Source organism: Triturus cristatus, chromosome 3_2 (assembly GCF_964204655.1).
Source record: "Triturus cristatus chromosome 3_2, aTriCri1.1, whole genome shotgun sequence".
NCBI lineage: Eukaryota > Metazoa > Chordata > Amphibia > Caudata > Salamandridae > Triturus > Triturus cristatus.
In genome coordinates, this window is record NC_140584.1 from 640,504,708 (window position 1) to 640,528,632 (window position 23,925).

Consider the following 23,925-nt stretch of genomic DNA (forward strand, 5'->3'; position numbering starts at 1 on the left):
TGGCGGGCCCTCCTCCGTTTCAATCGCCCGGACTTGATGGGCTTCAGCGGTCAGTTTCTCGGCTGGAGGTGGGAGGAAGCAGCGAGGCTCCGCAGGCGCCGGGTCTCTGCCTGTTTCTGGTTCCGGGTCTCGGGGGCAGTGTCAGCACTTGCAGCGGTGACTACAGCTGAGCTAGCGATACCAGAGCAGCAGTGGGATCCTTATCGAGAGCATTGGGAGCAGGCAGCTGGGATATCAAAAGCACGATCTGCACGCCATCCCGCAGAAGACAGAGGTGATAATCAAGCCTCAGAGGGGGTCAAATCTCCGGTAAGGTGTAACGACAATTTTTCAAGCTTGGTTGGTTTGGTCCCGACGTCTTGGGGAGGCGGCATTGATACTCTTAGTAACTGTATGGAGGTGAATGAAGGTGGCTATACAAAAGGTATTGTCTCTCCTCCTAGAGTGGGCCGCTATACCCTAAGAGCAAGAGCTGCCTACTCACTGCAGAATTCAGAGGCCACCCATGTCTCTGCGACCCAAAAGAAGACATCCATTGTTAACTTAACTAAAGCAAAGTTAAGGAGGTCCGGAGCTAGATTTGGGGAGAGCGAAGAAAAGGAGGAGGAATTGAAACAGAGAGGGGTTTCTAAAACTAAAATTAGAGTAAAAAAGAAACCCGTACTTATTTCAAAAATTACCCCCTCATTAAAAACCTACTATAGAGTCATGGCCGCCACAGTGGAGCCCAACCAAACTACGGAAGGGACCCTTGAAGATCCGGAGGGGTTTTTCTCCAAAGTAAAATCAAAGTCTAAACAGAACCCAGCTGTAAGTGATGGGGGTGCCTCCTCCCCTGTGACCCCGTTTTCTCAATGCAAACAAAGGGGCGCTAAGCAAATTACTAAGCGACCCATTGGGTCTCTAACTGACTCCCCAGTGCCTAAGGCCTCACAACAAGGTGGAACCCTCTCGAATAGGTTCAACGTCTTGGGATCACGGGACGAAGAAGGACTCGCATAGTTTAAGGATCCCTCAGGAGACTTATCTACAGGAGCGCCTTCTGGGTGTCTCATAGCAGGAAGTTTGGAAGCAGCAGAGGGCTCCGAAGTGCGAGCTCTGTCTGATATATTGATCGCCATGAAAAAGGAGATATTAAGAGGGTTTAAGTTTTCAGAACTAAATCAAGCAGAACTCGCAGGAAGGTTCTCTGTTTCCGAAGCCAATCAGGCAGCGATCAAGGCTACCTGTGAAATTCTGTCCCAGAGGCTCGATGAGGTGGCGGTAAGGACGGGTCTTCTCGAAGCAGAAATACCTGGCATTAAAGAAACCATAAGTGAGGCCACAAGGGAAGTGGGGAAGTTAACCTTACAACAAAAGGCTCTGAAGGACGACATCGAAAGGCTGGAAAACCATTCAAGGAAGAATAATCTAAGGCTCCTCAATATCCCCGAGAACTTGGAAGGTCCGGACTTAAAGGGGTTTGTTATTTCTATTTTAAAAGGGTCTGTTTTGAAGGATCAGTCTGACATCGACTTGATGTCAGAAATTCAAAGAATTCATCGAGATCCCTATAGGAAAAACCCGAAAAAACAGAAACCCCGGAAGATTCTGGTCAACTTCCTCTCATATTCAGTAAAAGAGCTAGTTCTATCACTCGGTCTTAAGGAGGGTTCCTTAACTTTTTCCCCCAATGGTTCGGATCCTTTTACCTTTCAAATTAGGTCGGACATTTCCCACATAACGGCCACAAGGCAGTGGGAAATGGGCAGCAGAATGGATGAAATGAGGTCTCTGGGTGTTAAGGTACAACTAAAATTTCCGGCTCAGTTGCACGCCATGCATAATAATCAGATGCATTTATTCCATACAGTTGAAGAAGTAGACCACTTCATGGCTGGACTAAGAAGGGCAGAGCAGGTAAAGTGAGGTTTGTCAAGTAAACAAGGGAGGGCCTCTTCACAGGATAATATATCTTTTGTTGCACTTCTTTTTCCTATCCTGCCTCCACTCTTCTCCCCTAGTATATTACTTTTCTTTTTTTTTTAAAACCCGAGGTGAGCGTGACCTAATGGGTTCACCCATTTTCAAGGGAGGGTTCCTCAAGGGATTAGGGGCATGCACGGGGATGTGGGAGGGGGGGGGGTCACCATGGGTGGGCAAGGGATAAATATAAAAATAAAAATAAAAATAATAAAACTAAAATAACCTCATCTTACTCTCGGGATTTAACTTTCGGAATGACACCAAGGTGGGAGGGTGATGTACACGGATTGCAAATGTAACTATTGATCAGGCCGGTTTGGGACTTCTCTCCTAGAATGTAAATGGGTTACGATGTATTAGGAGGCAAAGGCTGATTATGAAATACCTGGAACTCGCAAAAGCTCGGTTTTGCCTCCTACAGGAGACCCATTTGACCACAGGGGAGTCGAATAAACTATTTTCAGGAGTACCCTGGATAAAAGCTTATGGCGTCTCGGACCAATGTATGAATAGCCGTGGGGGGGCTGTCCTGGTCAAACGGGGGCTAACTTGTTCAATTAAATCCATCCAGACCGACCAATCAGGGAGATGGGTGATAGTGCAGTTGGACTTTGAGGGGACTGTCTTAACGTGCGCTTCATTCTATGGTCCGAACATCGATGACCCTTCTTATATTGTTAAGCTGCAATCCAAGCTTATGTTGGTGGCTCCCCCAATAATTGTTGGAGGAGATTTCAATGCCTTATTAGATCCCATTTTGGATAGGTCGAATCAGGTGCGTTCCATTTCGACTCCCCTTGTCAGACGGGCAATGAAGAATCTGATTCATGATCTCGGCTTGGTCGATGTGTGGAGGTTCACGAAAGGTGACAGGGCTGGATATACCTTCTACAGCAAGGGATTCCATCATTCCTCCAGGATCGACTACCTACTAGCCAGTAAGCCTCTACTTGGAAGGGACTCTGATATATCTATTCTCCCCAGCCATCTCTCGGACCATTCCCCTGTTTTGTGTTCCATCAAAAAATTATTAATAAAATCTCAATCGAGATGGACACTCAGCAGGGGAAGGTTAGATGATTCTGATCTAATTCAGGCAGTTAAAACATCGTCTTTGGAGTTTTTCGACACCAACATAGGTTCAGCTGCCATTGAGGTAGTGTGGGACGCCTTTAAGGCTACCCCGAGAGGCCGATTCCACAGTCTCATATGTCTTAAAAATCGTTCCGAAGGGTATGCTTTAAAATTGGACGAAGAGAAGATCAGACTGCTAGAAGCCGAGCATTTGAGGCTTTTAAAATTCCCCAGACGGACAAGATATGTCGCAGGTAGAACTTGAACAAGCAAGACAAAGTTATAGAGGTATTTTATAAGAGAAGTGTAAGAAGCAATGGGAAAGGAGTAAGATGGAGAATTATGAGTATGGCGAGAGGGCTGGGGCTCTCTTGGCGTGGAAAGCGAGATCTGATCGCTCAAAGAATGACATAGTCGAGCTGGTGATAAATAACCAAGGGGATAGATCCACAGATACAGGTGATATCCAAAATACTATACTTACCTTATTTGCGGATCTTTATAGGGAGAATTTATTCCCCTCTAAACAACAAATCCGCGGGTGGTTGAGCTCAAAATCCCTCTCCACGTTAACACAGGTCAATAAAGATCACCTCAATTCCCCAATTACGTTGCAGGAAATAAGAACCCAAATAAAGATCTCTAAAAACGGTAAAGCCTCCGGTGTTGATGCCCTCCCAAACGAAGTGTATAAATCCCTCTCCGAGGAAGTCATTCCTGTCTTGGGTTCCCTGTTTCATTCAATCTACAGCCCAACAGGCCTTGTTCCTAATTCATGGAGGGAGGCTATCATTGTCCTGATTCTTAAGCCAGGGAAGGACCCTGCTAAAGCGGATTCTTATCGCCCAATCTCCCTGCTAAACGCAGATTATAAGATCTTTATGGGCATTTTGGCAGGGAGATTGGGCAAATTAGCCCCTGGATTGGTTAATACAGACCAGAAAGGGTTCATTACTGGGAGACACATTCAGGAACAAACCCAGCTACTTATCGGTAACATTGATCTGGCGATCTCTAGACTCGAACCCCTGGCAGTGGTCGCGCTAGATGCCGCCAAGGCTTTTGACAGGGTGTGTTGGGTCTATCTTTGGGAGGTGCTGGAGGAGATGGGATTTGGTCCAATTTTTATTCATACTTTGAAAGGGTGCTATCAGGATGCCTCAGCTAAAATTCTTGTCAATGGTGTACTTACTCCCAGTTTTAATATCCAAAGAGGGACTAGGCAATGTTGCCCCATCTCCCCTTTACTGTTCGATCTCTACATTGAGCCTCTCGCTCAGGCTATAAGGCTAGATGAGTCCATAACCCCGTTCAAGACTCAGCAATATCGTTCCAAAATTGCATTATATGCGGACGATATAATTATCTACACAGACAACCCCGAGATAACACTGCCAAAGGTCGGGGCTCTGTTGGAAGATTTTGGGGCAATCTCTGGATATTTGGCTAACTCCACGAAGACGGAGGTTATGTGCTGGAACATAGATCAGTGGAGTGGGGCCACCAGCAATAAATTTAAATATCTGGGTATTGTCATTGTGAAAGATCTTGAAAAAATTCCATCTATCAATGTAGGGAAAATATTAAAGGAACTTGATCAGCTTATACATGCAAATAGGTTCAGCACTATTTGAAGAGAGTCCATAATATTTAAAGGAATTTCCAAGAAGTCACTTTGATTTTCTAAATAATTCTTCTCTTTATTACATCATATCACAGGTATGGAATGTCACAGTCTTGATAGCAAAAGAAAGCCATAGCCAACGCGTTTCGTCTCCTACAAGGAAACTTCTTCAGGGCGAAAAAGAACTATTGCATAGAGTTACATCAATTAAAGGAAACGTTATGTAGAGACCTTCTGTAAATATAGGACAATACCCAATAGATATGTATATCTCTGAGTGTGTTAACAGAAACACTCGTGAAATAGTTAAATGCTGGGGCGAAAGCTGCTTAAAGTCTTCCACTAAACTCAGTGCCAGAGCGGCATGGTAACCCGTACTCTTCTCGTGGTGGTCTCGAACGAAAGATCAGCTGTTTGCAAGGTGGAGGAATCTCCCTCTGACCATCTTCGGGAGGGTGAATTTAGTTAAAATGACCATCCTCCCGAAATTAACTTACCTGTTCAACGCGGTTCCTCTAGGTTTTCCTAAACACTCTATTTCAAAGGCGCAAAGTAAAATCGGGAGCTTCATTTGGGGTGAGAAGGGTGTTAGGCTTTCTTGGAAAAAACTGAGGCGCCGCCTAGCCAAAGGGGGATTGGCCTTCCCAGATATTCGGTGCTATATGGTCGCCTTCCAATTTAAGGCTATTAGGATGCTTTTAGGGGAACCGACTGCATGCTCTTGGGGTAAGCTGTTGGGGGAGTTGGTCAATTCTGAAGGCCGGGGTAATAAAGTAGGGTTTCTCTACAAGTTTGGCTTCGCAAAAATTCTTCAAACGAGTAAGGCTGAAAATGATCAAAAATGCTTTGGAGGTCTGGTATTTCACCCGCTCCAGATATGGGATAGGCTACTACTCCGATCAGGCACCGATTTGGGACTCCCCGGGGACCCCCCCTGCCTCCAGGACAGCATGGCACTTCCAATTAAAAGAGCTGGGGTCGTGACTTGGTCTGAGTTGGGGGACGAAAATGGCATACATCCTTGGGAGGTATTGGAAGCAAGAATTGGCCCGGGGTTCTCAAGATTCAAGTTTATCCAATTAAAATCCTGGTTTGAAACAGAAAAGGAGAATTTAAGGGGTAATGGAGAGGTGGAAGCCGCTCTAAAAAACATTCAACATCTGAAGAAGGAAATCTCCATTTGGTATAGGCTCCTGATTAACGCAGATGATGTTGGTATCCCCCATCAGGTGTCAGCCTGGAACGATTCTCCCATTGAAGCGGATATCGGGAATCTCCTGGAACCCTCCATGATCCTGCTGTATAAATACACCAAATCTGCCAGTCTGGAGAAAAACCATTTTTTTGTCACCAATCGAATCTATTACACTCCGGAGAAGATCTCGAAATTCGCCCCTAACCCCGAACCGAGTTGTCCCAGGTGCTCGCTCCCTAAAGCCAATGACATACATATATTTTTTGAATGTCTCAAATTAGGACCATATTGGGAAGGGGTGTGCAGATATCTAAGTATGTCCTTTGGAATTGATATTGTGTTGAACGGCTCTCTGATTTTCTTTGCTAATGATCAGGTGTCCACTGCCTGTATGGCTCAACCTTATAGAGGGCTGTTACTATGTCTGATTTTGTTGGCCCGAAGGGAGATCTGTTTTAGATGGAAAGACCCCCTCCCCCCGAAAATCGAGGACTGGTTAAAATCCGCACTTGCTATGGCCCAGCTAGAAATCTTGAGCACCAGCCCTAGCCTCCCTACATTCTGGGCACCCTTTATACGTTTGGGTCAGGAATTGAGACTCTGTTGATTCCATTCTGCAGATGTTAAGGGTCGATAAATATCACGGTCCTATGATTAACACCTAAATCCCGGACGACATAAGGGGATTGGTTGGATAACCTAAACTAGTGCAGGCGGTCGGAGGGCGCCCCATTATTAAACTGAACGGTTATGTTCTGCAGCAGTTTAGAGGTGAGATGAGGACAAAAAAAAGTAGAGTTCTTTGGGCCTGTTTTTGCGTTGTCCAGAGCGTTGCAGAAAAATGAAGTTTTTTCATTCTTGATGTGTTTTTTTGTACTTCCTGCGAGCTGATTTGAGTTGCTCGTGGAAGATTGTGGAGGATTTGTTCCTCCAGAGTCTTTCTATAGCTCTTAGTTGTCTTCTTTCGGAGTTAATGTCACTGTTGAACCAGCATCTGGATGGAATATTCCTGCCTCTTTTTAGTTTCAAGGGGGCTAATTGGTCCAGAATGGATGTCATGGTTGTGTTGTAGTGAGAGGTGAGTTCTGTTGTGGAGAGATCCTCGGTGGACATAGGAAGGAGAGAGCTTACCCTTTCCTCTAGGTCAGCCAGGGTAATTTGAGTTAGATTTCTGGTCCATTTGGGGAGGTCTTGTGTGGGCGGTTGGTATAGGATCGTTTGGTTGATATGGAATAGGATGATGTGGTGGTCGGACCAGTCAACGGGGAGGATATGGTCGATCGTGACTGTGTCGCGTTGGGCAATAATGGCATCTAGGATTGCTCCTCTTGGGTAAGGTTGTTGATGTGTAGAAGATCATTCATGGTTTGGATTAGCAAGTTGTTTTCTTCATTCCAGTGTAAGTTGAGGTCGCCAAGAATTAAGTTGTTTGAGTCTCGGAGTGAGCAGTGAGCAATCAAGTCGGACAAGTGTTCACCGAATGCGGTGGTGTTGCCTGGCGGATGGTATAGGAGATGGCAGAGTAGTGTTTTCTTGTCACTTGTCTGAATGTTGGCGGTTAGACATTCAATAGTGTTGTAGTTGATGGTGTCAGTTTCCATCACGGATATGTTGTTCTTGTGTATGATTGCTATACCCTCTCCTCTTTGGTCTTTTCTGTCTTTGCTGATGATTGCAAGTCCTGTGGGCACATGCATATCCATGATTGGGGAAGAGAAATCATTTAACCATGTGTCGTGATGAACGCGATGTCTATGTCATGGGTGAGGATGGATTCTGCCAGCTCTGTTGTATGTTTGGTGGCTGATCTGCAGTTTATGACCATGCAGTTGGTGGAGGTTCCCTCTTTTTTGTGTTTCTTCATTAGGGGGGCCTTGGGAATGTTAGTGAGGAAGTCGTGGGGCTCTCGGAGGGGAGTAGTCTCTTCTGAATCCAGTGATCAACTGGATATTGGATTTTGGGGTGACAGTGGAGAGAGTGTCATACGAGCAGGCAAGATCTGTTGCTTCACTCGAGGACATAGCAGCCCTTGTACTTTTGGGTCTCAGTATTTTGGTTTGAGAGGGGTGTTGAGATCCAGCTGGGGCAAGGAGCCTTGGAAGGCCTTTGGTGTGTGGAGTTAGACTAAGTGTAAGTCAGGTGTGGGTGTTGGCTAGGCTTTCGGAGCGTGTCGAGGTTCATTAGGATTTTGTTCAGGTAAAGACAAAGGCATTGTGTGGTAAATGATGCATGGCAAAGACATGTGTGGTAAAGGCATGCATTGTTCTGTCGTGCATCCACTGCGTTATTAATATAGTCCTATCGACACTTAACATTGCATCACAGTGCTTATTAAGCTGACTTGTACTTTGAGTAAACAAACAGGACTTACTCTCCTTTTGAAATACTGGGTCCTACTCACAAAGGTAAATTTTGTCTTAAACAAACCTGGCAGAAATTCACAAAGGATTTTCTGCCAAACGTAGGCCCATTTACATGTATGGAGATGTACGCCATAAGTGTGTATGTCCTTAAATCCGTAAATCCTATTCTAGGGGTGGGAACAGGATTGTTACAAAATCATGATTAGCTGTGGACCATGAGAATGCTCACAAACGTGTGCCTGTGGGCATTTGCAAACTCCTCTCATTCCTCTTTATACCCTGGAAACGGTGGGATTTTTACTTCAGCCAAAGGTTGGTGTAAAGGTCTTTAACATCCTAACCTCCCCAGCCCCCCCCCCCCCCCAACCATAGGGAGAAAAAATGTGAATTTGCAAAGAGGATCCTATTCCCTGGTTTAGGAATCTCACTTATGGGGAACTCCGTAAAAGTCACATGACCTACGCAGAGTACGGGTGGGAGCCTACTCCAAGACCTACATTACTTGGCACTTAAACTACTTTTTTGCAGACAGGAGGTAGAATCATCGAATCCCTCCGCAAAACCGGCTGCACTTCTTGAACTACGAAGTAAAGCTCAAAATGACAAACTCGCCTATGACATTCCCCGCCCTTCACATCTCCTTTTGATGTAATTTGTGGTGCGCAGAAAGTGGGCGAGAAATGCACAGTGAGAAACAAATGAGATATAAACGACTTTTAAAGTAAACTGTAAGGTTCCTTCTATTTTTCCCAGCAGACATAGATTTCCGATAATGTGAGCTCCCATAGGCTGTAACCATAATAAACCTTGCAACACGTGTCAGTTTTCATAGACCTAATGCTGCCAAGAGTTAAAATCTCGGCTTCGTGTACAGCATGGATTGCCACCTGTGCAGCCACTGCAATGTCTGACGCGTGTTATTGCTTCTCTGGCGCCCATTCCTCCTCACGGGGTGCGACATGTCATTGCCTCTGCTCGGGTGAGTGTATTACAAATCCATTGAAGCAGCACGCGGCTTTCCCGACAGACGCGCTGAAGGCCCGTGTGTTTATTTTTAGTATGCCCCTTGATACACCCCTTGCAAACACCGACACTTTCAAAGAACATGTGCAGCAGGCTCTGCAGCGCCTTACACCTTACTTTCGAAGTACTTGTCTGCTTTTACTTTTAGGACAAAAGCTAAAATTATTCCCATACTAATAATGTCTGTTTTATATAGTGCCTCAAATAGCACCTTTGCCAATTCGGTGTGCTGTTCCTTCTACGATATGCCTGACAATAAAGAGGGCAAACGAATAGCACGGCCTAATTTACACTGTTCATTATCTCCAATGGGATTTGTCACGGTATATGTTTACAATACAAAATAACACATACGTAAACTACCTCGAACAATCTGACGTTGTGGAATAGCTACGTGAAAGGGCTGCGATTTGCACTCCTTGAAGCTCTCCGCGCATGCGTGCATTTACAGGCTCCTCTTTCAGACAGGCAACATGAACCCCTGCAGTGGACTGGAGTCACGTGCCCCAGTCCTTCCGGGTCAGTCACCAATTAGGCCCAAGACTTTGAAAGTATGTGCCGCACTAGCAACCAACCTGAGTGGCATATTCAGAGTTTATCATCAAACTTTGCTGTTTCATTCGCTGGGGTGGATGGGTTGGCCATAAAGGGACATGTACTGCTTTGTACGTCAGCCCATGAGGCGGCCCAGTGCATTCTCGTGCACTGATCCCATATGGCACTCAGGGCGGACATGACCATGCCTATAACTGAACAGGTTCCACAATGCTCGAGGTCAGACCAGCCTCAGTCTGCTGCCTGTCAATGTGTCAGTGCGCGTGCAGTTTGCGTTCCTCCAGCTATGTAATGCATATGAGAGACATGCATGGGTTATCATGAAGGGTAAGCACCGGGCGTGTACCCACTATAAATGCCTCAGGCAAGGGGATCTGGAAAGGCACCTCGTGGGTTCCCCCTCCGTCCTCGGTTAGTGCCTGTGAGCAGTCCCTGCAATGATGTGCAAGAGTTTACACCTTGTTCACTAAATCGGTTTTGAACGATTTGTTAATGTGTTCGCCTTTAGTACACATGGGGCACGCACACCGTAGCCTCTTCTATCACTTGTATAGATTATTACGATGCACTGCTGTTAGAAGGTGGTTCTGACACTATGGGCCGCCCGGATTTTTCGCTTTTTGAGCACCTAATTGTGGAGCTTTTACTGTGGGGGAGCCTCATAAGTTGGGACTCACCCACAGTGAACTCAGGATGTAAGAGACTGCATGGGGATTTTACTGTTGTTCCCCTGGCTTGACCAGGCCACTGTGTACATGCGTGTGCACACGTGTACGGGCTGCGCAGGGGAGATTCCTAGCGTGCGCAGTCCAGGAGCAGCTACAAAGTGAATGATGTGGCAGGACTTATGCAGTATTGGGTGGTGACATGGAATAGGCTTTATACCCTGGAAAGAAACATGCCAGGGAAAGTCAGTGTGTCTTACTGTTTTTTCACTTCATTATTCCCCTATAGGAATGTGGAGCCAGGGGCTAGATTAACTTCCATTAGGCCTACAGATTCCAGACATGCACTTAAGTCCAATGTAGCAAATGTGAAAAACAGTATTCTGCAGAGTCCAAAGTCATATTTGTACTGCTTTTGGGTCATCCAGAACTGTCATATTTCTCTGAGCCAGCCATGACCAGACCCAGGCTGAGGGCTGACCTCAGCTGGATGGATTGATAACCTTTCTTCCACAAGCTTGGGCCTCCTCTCCAAGAAGAGAAGATGGGAGGGGCTACAGGCACCAGGCTGCACCAAGGAGGGAAGGCAGCGTGGGGCATGAGGTTTCAGACATGTGGCCAGAAACCCTGGACGACACCATTTTGAACAAGCCCAGAGGCTGGACAAGAAGGAGGGAGCAGGGGCAGGGACGTGATGTGTCGCTGCTTGATAGGACCAACAGAGACTTCCTGCCAGCCCCCTACTCAACTTTTAAAAAGTGCTAGCACAGGAAGAGAAGCTCTCTGGGGTGTGGTCTGCTGAGGCTGAAGGTGCTGGAGCCTGGCACAATGGGCAGTTGGAAGGAGAGACCCCTGACTGCCCCCAGGACCCTATCAGCACCAGAAGAAGAGCCCAGGACTGGTGCACAGAAGCAGGGGCCTCTGCGCAGGGAGAAGAGAGGCCCAGAAGGCGAGCCTGGCGATAGGCTGGCGCAGGGAGCCAGTGAAGACAGCACACTGCTGAATCTACTCTCTCGGAGACCCAGAGGGCAGAGGAGAGTGTTCCCAGTGGCTGGGGCTGGTAAAAAGGAGCATGAAGCGCCCCATAATGCCTCGCCAGGCATTTGGAAATCTGCCATTTTGGTGCTTTGTGGCCCCCAGGGTAGGGGGGTCACCCTCACTTGTGAAAAGGTGCTGGGGGAGCTGCTGGAGAAGCGCAGTCTTTCCCCCCCCCAGCACAAAGAAATCTGCCATTTTGGTGCCTGGTGGCCCCCAGAGGAGGGGGTCACCCTCATGTGTGAAAAGGGGTGCAGGGGGCTGCAGGAGCAGCGCAGCCTCCTCCAGCATAAAGAAGAACAGTCCACCCATAAGTTTCACGGGGCATCTGAAAGAATAACCCCTCAAGGGCTCAGCCAGCCTTTAACACCTTCTAGGCTGGAACTTATGTTCTACAGCTGAGGGTGTACTATGAAGTGCATCAAGGAGTGAAGGGCTGAGTTGGGGATGTCTGGAGAAGGGCATCCCCTGGAGGTGAAGTGGTGTAATTGCACCAAAATGCATTTAATATTGGTTATTTCTTTTTAGGTGGACTGAAAGTCACATGTGTAAAGTGAAGTACCTGTGTAAAGTGATGTTAAACTAAATGGAGTTATGTTGCTGGACCTTCCTGCTAGGGGGTCTGGCTGTATTTACGTAATCCCATGCTTTTACCTGGGATTCCTTTTAAAGTGAAGAGGCGCACTGCAGGAGAAGTGTAGTTGCCAGGAGTACTTCTTTTGAAGGGACTGTAAGTCACATGTGTAAGGAGATGTCATAAGCCAAGTGGGGCTATGTTGCCAGACAGTCCTGCTAGGGTGTCTGGCTGTGTATGCGCAATCCTGTGATTTCATCTGTGATGCCTTTAGGGGCTGTAATTGCAATGCATTCAAATGATCAACCAAGGTGATGAGTACTGTCATTCTAAAGTGTGCGTAAACATGGATTCTTGCTGCTGCGCTTAGGTGAAGTCCCCAGACTGCTAGCCCTTAAGATATAGAGGTGCATACTGTATGGCCAGTAGGAGATGCTCAGTCAGGGTCATGTGTCACCAAGGCAGGTTTACCCCTTTTTAATGCTTGTTGAGGTAATGGGGTGGGTCGCCACTGGGATGGTGCCAGTGCGCAGGGCCCTCGCTCCAGGTTATGTTCAACTATCTGCATTGGGGGCAAGTTGATGTGCATACATGGGAGTGGTGGTACTAGACCCCACCCCCCCCTTTGCGGGAGGGGTGGAGATGTTATACAATGTCACAAAGTAATTCCAACAGCTTATGTATATTTATAAATTGGTGCATAGTATTGAGTAGTGTGTGTGTTTAATAAATGTACTCTTACTTTTATAAAGCAAGGGACGGACTGGACAATCAATTATTGAGTGTTATTTTTGTGCACCTGCAAATGGCGATTACTAGCCCACACCACCTCCCTTGAGTAAGCCTCAGACTTCTCTGCAACGCTACCCTCTGAGAGTCAGGCGCTACAATTGGGTGTTTGGTTCTCAGTGAAGGACAAATGTAGTCATGTTATTTGTGCAGGCCTCACAGGCTCGTTTTCCAACAACTGCTTTATACCCGTACGTAAAAGCTTGCAAAAACATAGGTGTATGCGTGTGCCTCCCACCTGTGCCCTGTGTAAAACACAGCAGAACCACGCCCAGGGATGTACCACAAGAGCTGCGGTGGGACATCATCTTGCCCAGCGCCATATTTTTGTTGTTGGGGTGCCTAAAGTTCACACATAACACAATTTAGCCGCGTGAATGCGCCTATTTTTGACATAACATGTAGGAAACAGAGGCACTGATTGATTTTCTCATTGTTTTCTACTGGTGCAAGTTGCGCTATCTGAATTCCCTTCGTTAACTTGGAGAGTGGCGAACAACATGTATGAACTTTAGAGTTTAGACTTCTCAAACGCAAAAAGCAGGCGCCGGTCACAGCGCTGAGTCAGAGCAGGTCTACATGATACGGCCCAGAGTTCGCTTTGCACTAGAAGACTACTGAAATTATTCAGCCTGTCTTGCAAACGTGCAGTGGCAGATCACGGGCGCCAATGGCCTAAATGTAAGCAAGGAAAATTGGCTTCCGTGCTCACGTTTGCAAGGAAAAAGTCAACGATGAGGAGGCTATTCAAAGACCTTGGAGTCGGCCCGGTGCCACTGCACCTGCTGTACGGTTAGCAGCGACGCCTTAGCACCTGTGCACATAGATGACGGGGCTCAGGATCGAGGGCACATACGTCAGGCTTCTCCCGAAGTGCACTAGATGGACAGGATCACACTCATCGCCCATTGCACCGCAGTAAAATCATCTCATTGCACCGTACCAGCCTGTCGATGTCACACCAAACCTATTTCCTCTATTTTAACATCTGCAGTTTTCCTTTGAGGATTCTAAATGCAACATCGAGAGCAACATAATGTAAAAGAAAACACCAAAAATGAGTGCGCTAATCCACCCGCTTCTGCGGTTCCAATCGTTCACGGCGCAATTTGAGAGAGCAGAGCATTGATAATTTCGCAGCGCCTGTGGGTGTTTGAGTTTGCATTCCCTACACCTGTGCATGGGATCTTGCAAGTGCATGGACTCGAAGCGCAGTCCTGCACAGATTCATCACACGTGATACAGTTTCCACCTCTTACACCCTTGCCTGAACCATGCACAAACACTTATAAAATCACAGCACGCGGTCAAAAAGAACACCGCCCCCCACCCCGGGAAAGCTTCGCCACACGTGTTGCTATGTTTACGTCCCGTGGTTCACCCAGACAACTGGAGCGCTTTGCGAAACCGTCCAGCTTCTCCACGCGCTCAAAGAGCTGACAGGTGCCTTTAGAAGGCTCGAGCCTCCAGCTGAACTGTCATTCTTCCTCAAAGCTGAGTGGCAGAGCCAATGGAGTTAGGGGACTTACATAAAATGGGCGGAGTCAGAACGGAAGGGAACCAATGAGGACCGGGAAAGGGTGTTAGTGGACGTACCCCGGTCCGCGGGGGGGATCGGGCGGGGTTGTAAGCGCTTCAGTCTCTCCTGAGCAAGCTGAGTGTAAAGGAATGATTGGGGAACGCTGACCGGGGTAAGACAGGGACAGTGCAACCGGCGAGACAGGAGCACGCAGTGTTATCCTCCGCCACCGAGGAGCAGGAAGGCTTGTTGTAACAAGAAAGTGCCCATGGAGGTGTGAACGTAGGGCAGGCATGAAGTAAATCTCAGCCTACCACGCCGCTGACGGACATAAGAGCCCGAAAGAGGGGACACCTCTTAGGGGAACAAGGGCACGCCGACTGGCACTCAACTCACCTCTGGGAGACGCAGCTCGTTTAGGAATCTGGACCCACCGGAGGGGCTTGAGACTGCCCAGGGAGTCTTAACCGCCTGGGAAGCAGTTGTGGAGTTTGTGCACCCTACCGAAAGACCTGTCTCAAGGGGCATCACAGGGGAGCCGGTGCGCCCGAGGAGTCGGTGACAGCCGACGGAAGCGTGGGCACCTGTCTGGGGTTTGTTTGCCCTCAGCAGGTTGGGGAATGAAGCCGGTGCAGGGCGCCGCCTGCGCTGGAAGCTGAAGACCCGGGAGCTGTGACTTGTATTTGGAGACCTCTACCCTTTGTGACCCTTCTCGCCAGGACCAGCATGGGGCCGCAGGCCGGGCTCCGCTACCTGCTACAGGCTCTCTTGATCTTGCTGTGCGCTGCGGGGTCGGTTCCGCCTGCCTACGCCCAATCAGGTAAAGTCCCTTGCTTTGCTGGCCTTTTATTGGTTGCGGCTCTGGCCGTGCCCTAGTGGTGGTTTTGTCTCGCTCGCTGCTGTTGACCCTGAGTGCTGGCTACTGGCTCCGCGCGCCGCTTCCCTGACTTCCACTGGCTCCTAGCCTCCAGGCTAGTGTCTAGAGTTGGGATATTGTCTCTGCGTGTACGTGCCCTGGTCTTTCCCTCCAAAAGAACCTAGGGCTCTAGGCTTTCGAAGAGAGTGAGAAGGTACCCACTGGCCACCCCAACGATATAGTGGGACCACGGGTACTGCAATGCTGCCCATTGTTTCTGTGTGGGGTGGGGGGGGGGGAATCACTCTACGCTGATCCAGAGTATTGTTGTTGTATCATTAAGCGTCAGCGTGGCCACCTGATGTGCCAAAAAGTATTACGACGGTACTTCTGATAAGGGGCGGGGGGGGGGGGGCTTCTATGTCTGAGACTGTCCATATTTTGGGAGGGAAGTTCACGTTGAATTATTCTTTACAAGGAGGCTGACTGGGCGCTGCTGCGTGCGAGGGTGCACTCTGGGCACCACTGAGCCATGTACAAAATACACTGGGCGCTGCTGTCCTGGGAGTGCGGAGGGTGCAGCGGCTCTGCTGCCACAACAAGCGACGCACACTGCCCCCTGCTCTGTACCTTGGCTGCATTTTGTTACAACAGGACAATGAGCACTCGTGTGCGGGATGTTACTCGCTGCTAACTTTGTCGTACGGGGGGGGGGGGGGAGGGTGTTGAGGGGTGTACACTGTGCCCTGCATTATTAGGGAGCGGAGTCTGGCCTCTCCTTTAGGTAGGGATGCACGATGGTAATTACTGACATTGGGGCGGATACTGGCATTTGTACACATGGTGTACTAACTTAACAGGGGTGCTCAATGGTTCAGCGACGGCGTGGACCACTTGTATACCAGTGATTGCTAAGCTAGTCATTTGCTTACCGGTGGCAAACACAGGGAACTGTCATCCGCTGCAGAGCATTTGAGGTCAGAGCCGTTTCGGAAGATGGGTTCCGGACAGTGCTGTTTCACATGGTGCACACGGAGCACTGCTAGAGGGCACGCCTAGCGTTAACTAGGCGCATTGCTTACCCCTATCACGACGCTTGGGCATAGTTGGCAGTCCTCTAGCAACACTCGTGCACTGTCTATTGCTAGAACTGACGTTGCACGCTCTTAATCGCTATATCGGGGAGTCACTTGAATTTCTCTGAAGCCCAGAACACACAATGGGCACGGCGGAGCGGAGGGAGACACTTACAGACTTTTTCACACTGCAGTTGGTGATCATTTCAATGTTACTGGAGTCTCTACTCTCCACTTAGTAAGCACTTTTGCATTTGGGCATCAGCAGTACCAGTGGCTGGATCAACGCTTTTGAGCGCTCCCCCTGTGTGAGGGAGGGGTGGAGGATCGCACGGGAAGCTTTGCTGTAACATGGGCCGGAGAGGGTCTGGGATTGCCCATACTGGCTATCGATGGTTCTACCACTGGATGGAGCCTCAGCCACAACGGTGGGGGAAGTAAAGCAACTCTCGCAGCATCACAGTTGGTCAACATACACACACACAGCGCCACGTTACTCGCAATGCCTGTTTCTGCAGCAGGGGGTCTGAAGCAACAGCGGCCAGCGGGAAAGGCGTGCAAGCACCGTGCTCCCTGGCAGACTGCACGCGCCGGGAGTTGCTGCTGTTCACTTCGACCATCGCATGCCATAGAACATTTGACTGTAATAGTGGTGCACTAGACTATTTGACATGGTGGCTTCCTTTGACTATGGACACGAGGCCTTGGATTGTGGCAATGGCGCCTTAGACTTACAAATCTCCTTTTAGAACGTTTTAACTGTGGCCTTTCAGGAAACTGTGCTTTTGTTGTCTTTTGACAAGCCACTGTACATATCTGTGAACAATGCTTGTTAACAATGTGTTAACAACTTTATTGTAAGAGCACCTTCGGTATTTTGTAAGGAACGTAAATAAATATTAAATGATGTTTGTTTAGCGCGGACATAGCCACATGGCCAATGGAGCATCTCGCATGCTACTAGAGGAAAGGAAACAGCGTCGCAACCACAGTTTATGAAAATTGGTGATATAAGTGAATTGATCGATTTTATTTTTTTAGCGCACTCTCAAATTGTGAGTTTTCAAATCTTTCCAGAGACTAGTTTTGAGCATCACAGACTGCCCTGGACTGTGGAAGTGCTGTCTTCATGTTTGGATGTGTAGTATAAAATGTGTTACATGTTGTCCTTCCACTGCGATGGGACGGCCTTAGTCTTCTGACATAATGTTATGACATCTTAAACGGCAGGTGGGCATGCAGCTATAGACTAACACAATGACAGCTGTGTCGCAATCATCACTGGACATACCCTTGTGTTCCGTTTACAGTGCAGGCCCCTGCAGCGGCAGAGCGTAGGCACGATAATGCATATTTGTTTGTTGAAAGCTGGGCAAGTGACACTGCACACATGACATTTCGTACGTCCCAAAGAGCACCAGGCTGGTCTTTTGAAGACCTCTTTGCTATGGATTTTTAACATGGTGTTAGGCACGTCCTGGAGAAGCCTTGTGGTTTGTGCTCTGGATCATGGGTTAGGCCGAATTTGGGGAAATTTTGTATTTTTTGCACATATGTGTACATTTTAGAACTAACCCTGGATTTGCAGACCTCCAAGTATGTAGAAACATGAGGAGGAATGGAGGAGCCAAGGTGACAGTTATTCACTTAACCTAGCAAAATTAGAGGTGCGGGGGAGTAGCAAGGGCACCATGGGCACAGGGGCAATCCATGCACATGGGTCCCCTGAGTGCTGTTGGGCCAGTAAAACAGAGCAATTATCGAGGTTCATAAGATTCCTTAGGCCTCGGTGCCCCTGTGCCACTGCACCTGCTGCACACCGATAGTTGTGCTCCTGCAGGTACTGACTGGCTCATTGATTTTTACCACCAGATGAGCAGGGGTGCAGCATGGCCTGGACAGCGGCCCCTGTGTGGTGATTCATTCAGTGTATGGAAGTTGCCCGCACAGGCCACGTAGTAGCCAACGCAGAGCGAGGCCTTGCGAGCGCCCATGCACTGTTGGTGGCACTCACATGCAAATATGGAAGGGGTGAGGAGGGGGGGGGGGGAGTAGCAAATATCCTAGTATAAGGACACAGTAAAAGTTGCTCTAAGAAGTGTGTGTGGGAGATGTAGCCTTGGACATCACTAATCACTAAGGGCAATCACAGGGAGATGCGTAAGGGATAAACACATTCTACCTATTCCAATTAGCTTGCTTTATAAATATTAAATAATGTAGGAAATAAATACCGCATAATGTACTTTTTTCATTGATCTAAGAAATAAAGTGTTTTCACTTTTATTTGCACAGATTTCTTATGATTCTGCCGCAGATTTTTGGAAATGTTTCTGTAACTTCTCACTTGATTTCCAGCAGATTTGGACTACCTTTCTCATCGATGTTGCAGTAATGCTGCTAAACGTATTGGGAGGTGGTCGCGCTCCTGGATGATACGGGCGTCAGTCAATTTTACACCCAGTGTAAATAGCCTTCCTATAGAGTCGGGCGAGGCAGCGTGGCCTTCCAAGGAGCCTTCGGCAGAGGGCATTCAGTAATCCCTAGAGATTACAGTGGTTTCCAAAATGTGACCTAGCACATGTCGACAATACTCCCCTGCAGAGGCAGGCCAGTGTGACGTTAAGTGATGTCGGTGATTACAGAACCCTTGCCGTGCAGTGACATATGAGTGAGTGCGCATCCCAAGTTCAGGACGACCAGGGTTAGTCCTAAAATGACAGAATATTGAAGTAAAACAAATCTGCAGATTTACGTCGATTAAAACTAAATGGAACACAATTACATGGTGGATATCCTGAACATTTAGCATTGATCTAGGCCTGCGTTGGACACCCCTGCAGGAAACTATTCCACCGTGAACCCTACAACACAACTACTCATGGACCATGGTTGTATTGGAGAATGCCAGATCTGGAATGCACCCCATTATCAATACTGTTATATCAGTGCGATTCCTTCCAGAGCAACCTCGAGACTTCTGCTTATCTGGGGGGAGGCGGGAGTACTGTCACGGGCAGCTGTGGGTAGATCAGGAGTGATAAAGGCTGTGGGGTGCTCACTGCCCTGCGGACCCGTCTCCAGTGAATAATGAAAACAAATGACACATACTACCGGTATATCAAGTACTACAAATGCGTCTTCTCTAGACTATCAACTACTAAAATACTGTGCATTTGACTGTGTGTGTGTGTGTGTGTGTGTGTGTGTATGTGTGTATATATATATATATAAATATTAAACTGCTTAACTTCGCGTAAATGTACATTGAGGATTTTTCAAGTTGATAGGTGTGCCATTTGGAATAGCAAATCCACTACCTATCTTTACGAGATTTGTCTATTTTTTGCTATTCAGACATACAACCCTCTAAAAGCGCAGGAGTTGGCCGCTTCAGGGGCTGTGTAGACCCTTATCTCAGAACAGCCCCGTGAGCTTCGCTCCAAGCTGAGGCTGAGTTTTGCTTGAACATGATTTAAAATAACGAAAATGAAGTGTGCTCCGAGTGTAGTGCATTGACTCGGCGCTGCAGAGCGCTAGCTATTTCTGTAGCTTTATGATTTCAAATACCAAGCGTCTTCACTCACCCGCGGCGTTTGTTCCATGGAAGCCGAGTGAAGTAAGTCCTGACCTCCTCGTGGTAGCAGTTTCCCACCCCCTGCAAATCTCCCTGCTGCCATATTTACCTCCCCGCCCGCCCGCGCCGTGCACGGTGACCAGCTGGGAAGGCTCTTTGGCCCGCCATGTATGCTTAGCTGATAGCAATTTCTAGCAGCCAGTCCACTGGGGTTTGTTTCGGCGTCAGTCACTGTCTCCCCGGCCAACGGGCATCGGTATGAAGAGACCTGCAGTGCATGGAAACTCGGGGGAGGATTACAGTGAGCAGAAGCAGCAGCTACTGGTGCCCCCCCCCCCCCGCCCCCCCCCCCCCTCTTGAAGGGAGGTCAGCCGGCTCCCTCGGCACTAGCCTTCCTCCTCTCTTCGAGCCCTAACCTGGCTGCCTGTCTCGAGCTCTGTGCTTTGGAGTCCTGTTCTATTCATGAAAACAGTAGCGCTGTGTGCAAAGGGAGGGTGTAAAGCAAGGGTCACGGCACAGGCCTCGCTTTGCATACGCAGATACACGTTTACATTCCCTTTCGTGTGTGAATATCACTTTTTTTTTGTTGGAAAACGAGAAACTACGATGCCCTCTGAGCTTCTTGGCGCTACACTGGCACTCCACCTCTTTTCCCCTTTCGCAGGCGACAGCAGTGTGCTGAGCTTGTTTTGGGCCAAATGAGAAATTAAGTGCGGATAAGTAAACTGAGCTGCCAGAGGGCGACAAGATGTTGAGTGAATTGCTTTTAGATGAAACAAATTAAGGAAACGAGGGAAGACAATCTGCTTCTCGCATTATTAGACACGCTTGGAGTCCAGGGGATGGGGCATGTTTTGGTGATGCTAATTTCTCGAGGAGCAGAAGGGATGCGCCTTGTTTACTGGTCTGCGTGGTGTGTGGGGGTATGTGTTGGAAGTGAGCTCGGAGAGCCCCCCCACCCCCGCCTTATGAGGTTCCTCGCCTCCCTTGGCTCAGTCGCGCGCCATGCACCGCTGCCCCAAAATTGCATGTATATTTGTATTCCATTTCAAGACACCAAAGGCACTATTTAAGCCACCGGATGCTGAGAAAATATAATAAGCGCACCTGCTAATCCACATTCTAATAAATACGACACTTGCCTTCTTTGCCGAGGGTATTTGTGGGTGTTGTTTTTCTTCCTAGGTGCATTACAATGTGTTCAGCGTGACGACATGGTGTGTTTTTCACTTCGATGGTGTCACTTTAGTTGTTAACATTTGCATTTTCCCCAAACCCGACTTGAAAGCCCCATTACATTGTACATTTGCCTGCGCACGCAGGGCTTGCACACGGGTTGTGCAATTGGTCCCATTGTAGGACCAATTGCACGATCGCGTGGAAGCATTGAACCGCACACTGAACCTGCACCTCCCGAGTGCTCTTTCCACCCCAACTCCACAAGACCCTGGCGGCGTTGTTGTTGCATGCACTGCCCTAGCCTGCAATGCCCGCACTGGCACATGGGGCAGCGCTATTGCTTTTACATGTTCAAGATTTCGCCTGTGAGGCCTGCAGAAGCACCGGTCCTTCTATATGTTGCAGTCTTTGGCAGCCACTGAGTTCTAAATATACATTGTGCCGACGAATGTGTGGCTGCGGCATGTTCTCCACGCGTGCACTTGTTTAGCTGCACAGCTCGCGTCTCGGGAGGCGCAGCTCCGAGCCCCTCTCTGACTTTGATGCGATACCGTGGGACCACAGAGAGGGCTCTGTGTGTGTGTTGTCCGGGGCAGCCTGTGACTGGTGCTGCTGTTTTCAGAGCGATGCGTTGGTTTGGGCCAAGTTCGTGTGTCATCGCTGCGCCTAGCACGGAACAGTGGAGCACTGTTGTGGCTGAGTGCAGTTTCACACAGAGGGAGACCCGGCGTATCAAGCAGGGTTACGGTGCACTACCCACAGCATGACACCCTTAAGTGTTTAAGTCTTCATAACGCTCCGACATTACAGATATATATGTGTCGGGGCGTTATGAAGACTTAAATACTTAAGGGTGTCATGCTGTGGGTAGTGCACCGTAACCCTGTTAAATAAGCCGGGTCTCCCTCTGTGTGAAACTGCACTCAGCCATAACAGTGCTCCACATATATATATATGTTTTGTCCTGTTCTTTTGTTGTTTGTGTTTTCTAAGTAGGCCTAGAGGAACTGACATTGTTAACATTTGTTTTAAATTGAGCATCAATGGCACACTCAGTACCCAGGACAATGTATCCCTTTCTTTAGGCTGCCCTCTGTTTCCATCACCTTGCCTATTCTCTGCTGCTTCAATCACCGGTTGCACTTTCTCTTTCCCTGCCCGCTTGCGTGTGGACAATTTCTATTCTTCCCTTTAATTTATATGTTTAATTTCTCCAAAGCCTGCTTCTGCTAGCGCGCCCCGCACTTCCCATCCCCGCTCGCTGATGAATCCGATATGGTTGACCGAGTGGACAATTGTACATTGGTCAGATTTATTTCTGAAAGTAAGTGACGAGTCATCGATCCCGTGTCACTGGTGCAGCCCCAAAGGAGCGCAGGCTATCTCTCTCTTTACAGCAGGCTCATCGCTCCCCAGAGCGAGCCAATCCCCTTATCCCTCTGCCCAGGGCAGCCGGGAGAGGGTGCCGGTTCTAACGCTCGACGATAGACCAACCTCTCTCATTCTGAACATCTATTGAGCCCCTGCGAGGCATCCCATTGGAGGTAGGCGGCCTGGCCTTGCTGCTGGCGGGAGATAAGTTGATCACTGGCTGGACCATATACTTTCAGATTCAGCAGCCTCGCTTTTTGTGGCATCTAAGTGAAAACTGGTACACACATGCATTCCAGCGCACCCACTCAGCCAGGAGGCCCCTCGGCGTCACGTGGGCGCCCAGGTGCCTGCACAGGACTGGCAGAAGGGCACTTGGGCAAGGCATATTTGCAACTGTGCTAACAGATAGGTGTGCATATGTGAAAGCTTTCTCTGTGCAGGCAAACAAACATTGTGATCTTCAGTAATTAGAATGGGTAAATTACGGTCATTATTTTAATTAGTATTCCTTTTACAGCTAAGACTTCCCATCAGAAATCCTTTGATGCCTGCACCAGTCCCTTGTGCTCCCAGGTGCTGCTTAATGTTCACGAAGAAATAACTTCTCTGCTCCGAGAACAAAAGCCCTTTCATTTTTTTGTCATCTTGTGCCACATTGAGAGCCTGGCTTTCTAAACATCTTTTAATGCTGAAAGTAAAAGGCACAGGTGATTTGTCTGAAAAGGCCTAATTTCTAAAAATCTAATTACATTGCCGGATTTGCATGGTACCGCTTTTCCAGCGGAGGTGGTGATTAGCTATGAAGTATCGATGATGAACACGGGGTAAATACAGAATCTATTCTTATTTTCAACTTTCAACTCCATCATCAATATCATTGAATCAAGAGAAACAAAAGGAACAGGGGCATCAACACGCTGCTGGCTGCTGAGGTCCCCAGGATTCTAGCGGGCTGAATGCTCTGTTATCACTTTGAGGGTGGAGGGAGATTTCTGTGGGAATGTGTTAGCCGGGAGTGGCTGTCTTACACAGGCATAATCATCTCTCTTATTTATTGTTGTATCTGTGGCCTCTCTATTAAGAGGCATTAATCACATTTGTGCAGTGCTTTCTGGTCTCCTACTGCCCATGGAAAACTTAACAAGTTCCATATGCAAATTAAGCTAATGTGTAATTTATGGACACAAGGCCAGGACAATGAATTATGAGTTTTTGAGGCAATGTTGAGCACCAAACAATCAAGCTTTTTTTGTATGTTGCTTTGTATTTTGATGTATTATATAACATTCAGCTGGGGTAAAGGATTTGCCAGAAGGCCCGCCCCAATGGGACTGGCCACATGATATGTGGGGCAACGGCGGGAGTGGGTGTCATTTTCGGATGTGGTGGGCCACAAGGAGATTTCCCTTGGGTTGGGGGAGTGGCCCACTGCACTGTATTATCCATCCCTGCCAATATCACAGGTCTTGTGATTGCAGTGTG

The 23,925-nt window shown here is 48.2% G+C and overlaps 1 protein-coding gene across 3 annotated transcripts in view; it reads left to right on the forward strand.

The window, feature by feature from the left end:
* Positions 1–14,488: 14,488 nt before the first annotated feature.
* ERBB4 (erb-b2 receptor tyrosine kinase 4) overlaps positions 14,489–23,925 on the forward strand; it is a 2,224,949-nt gene continuing 2,215,512 nt past the window's right edge. For all 3 annotated transcript variants that reach the window (XM_085648582.1, XM_085648584.1, XM_085648585.1), the window contains exon 1: positions 14,489–15,201. In XM_085648582.1, coding sequence (XP_085504708.1) covers positions 15,108–15,201 — 94 coding nt within the window. In that variant the 5' untranslated portion in view covers positions 14,489–15,107. The remainder of the gene's footprint in view (positions 15,202–23,925) is intronic.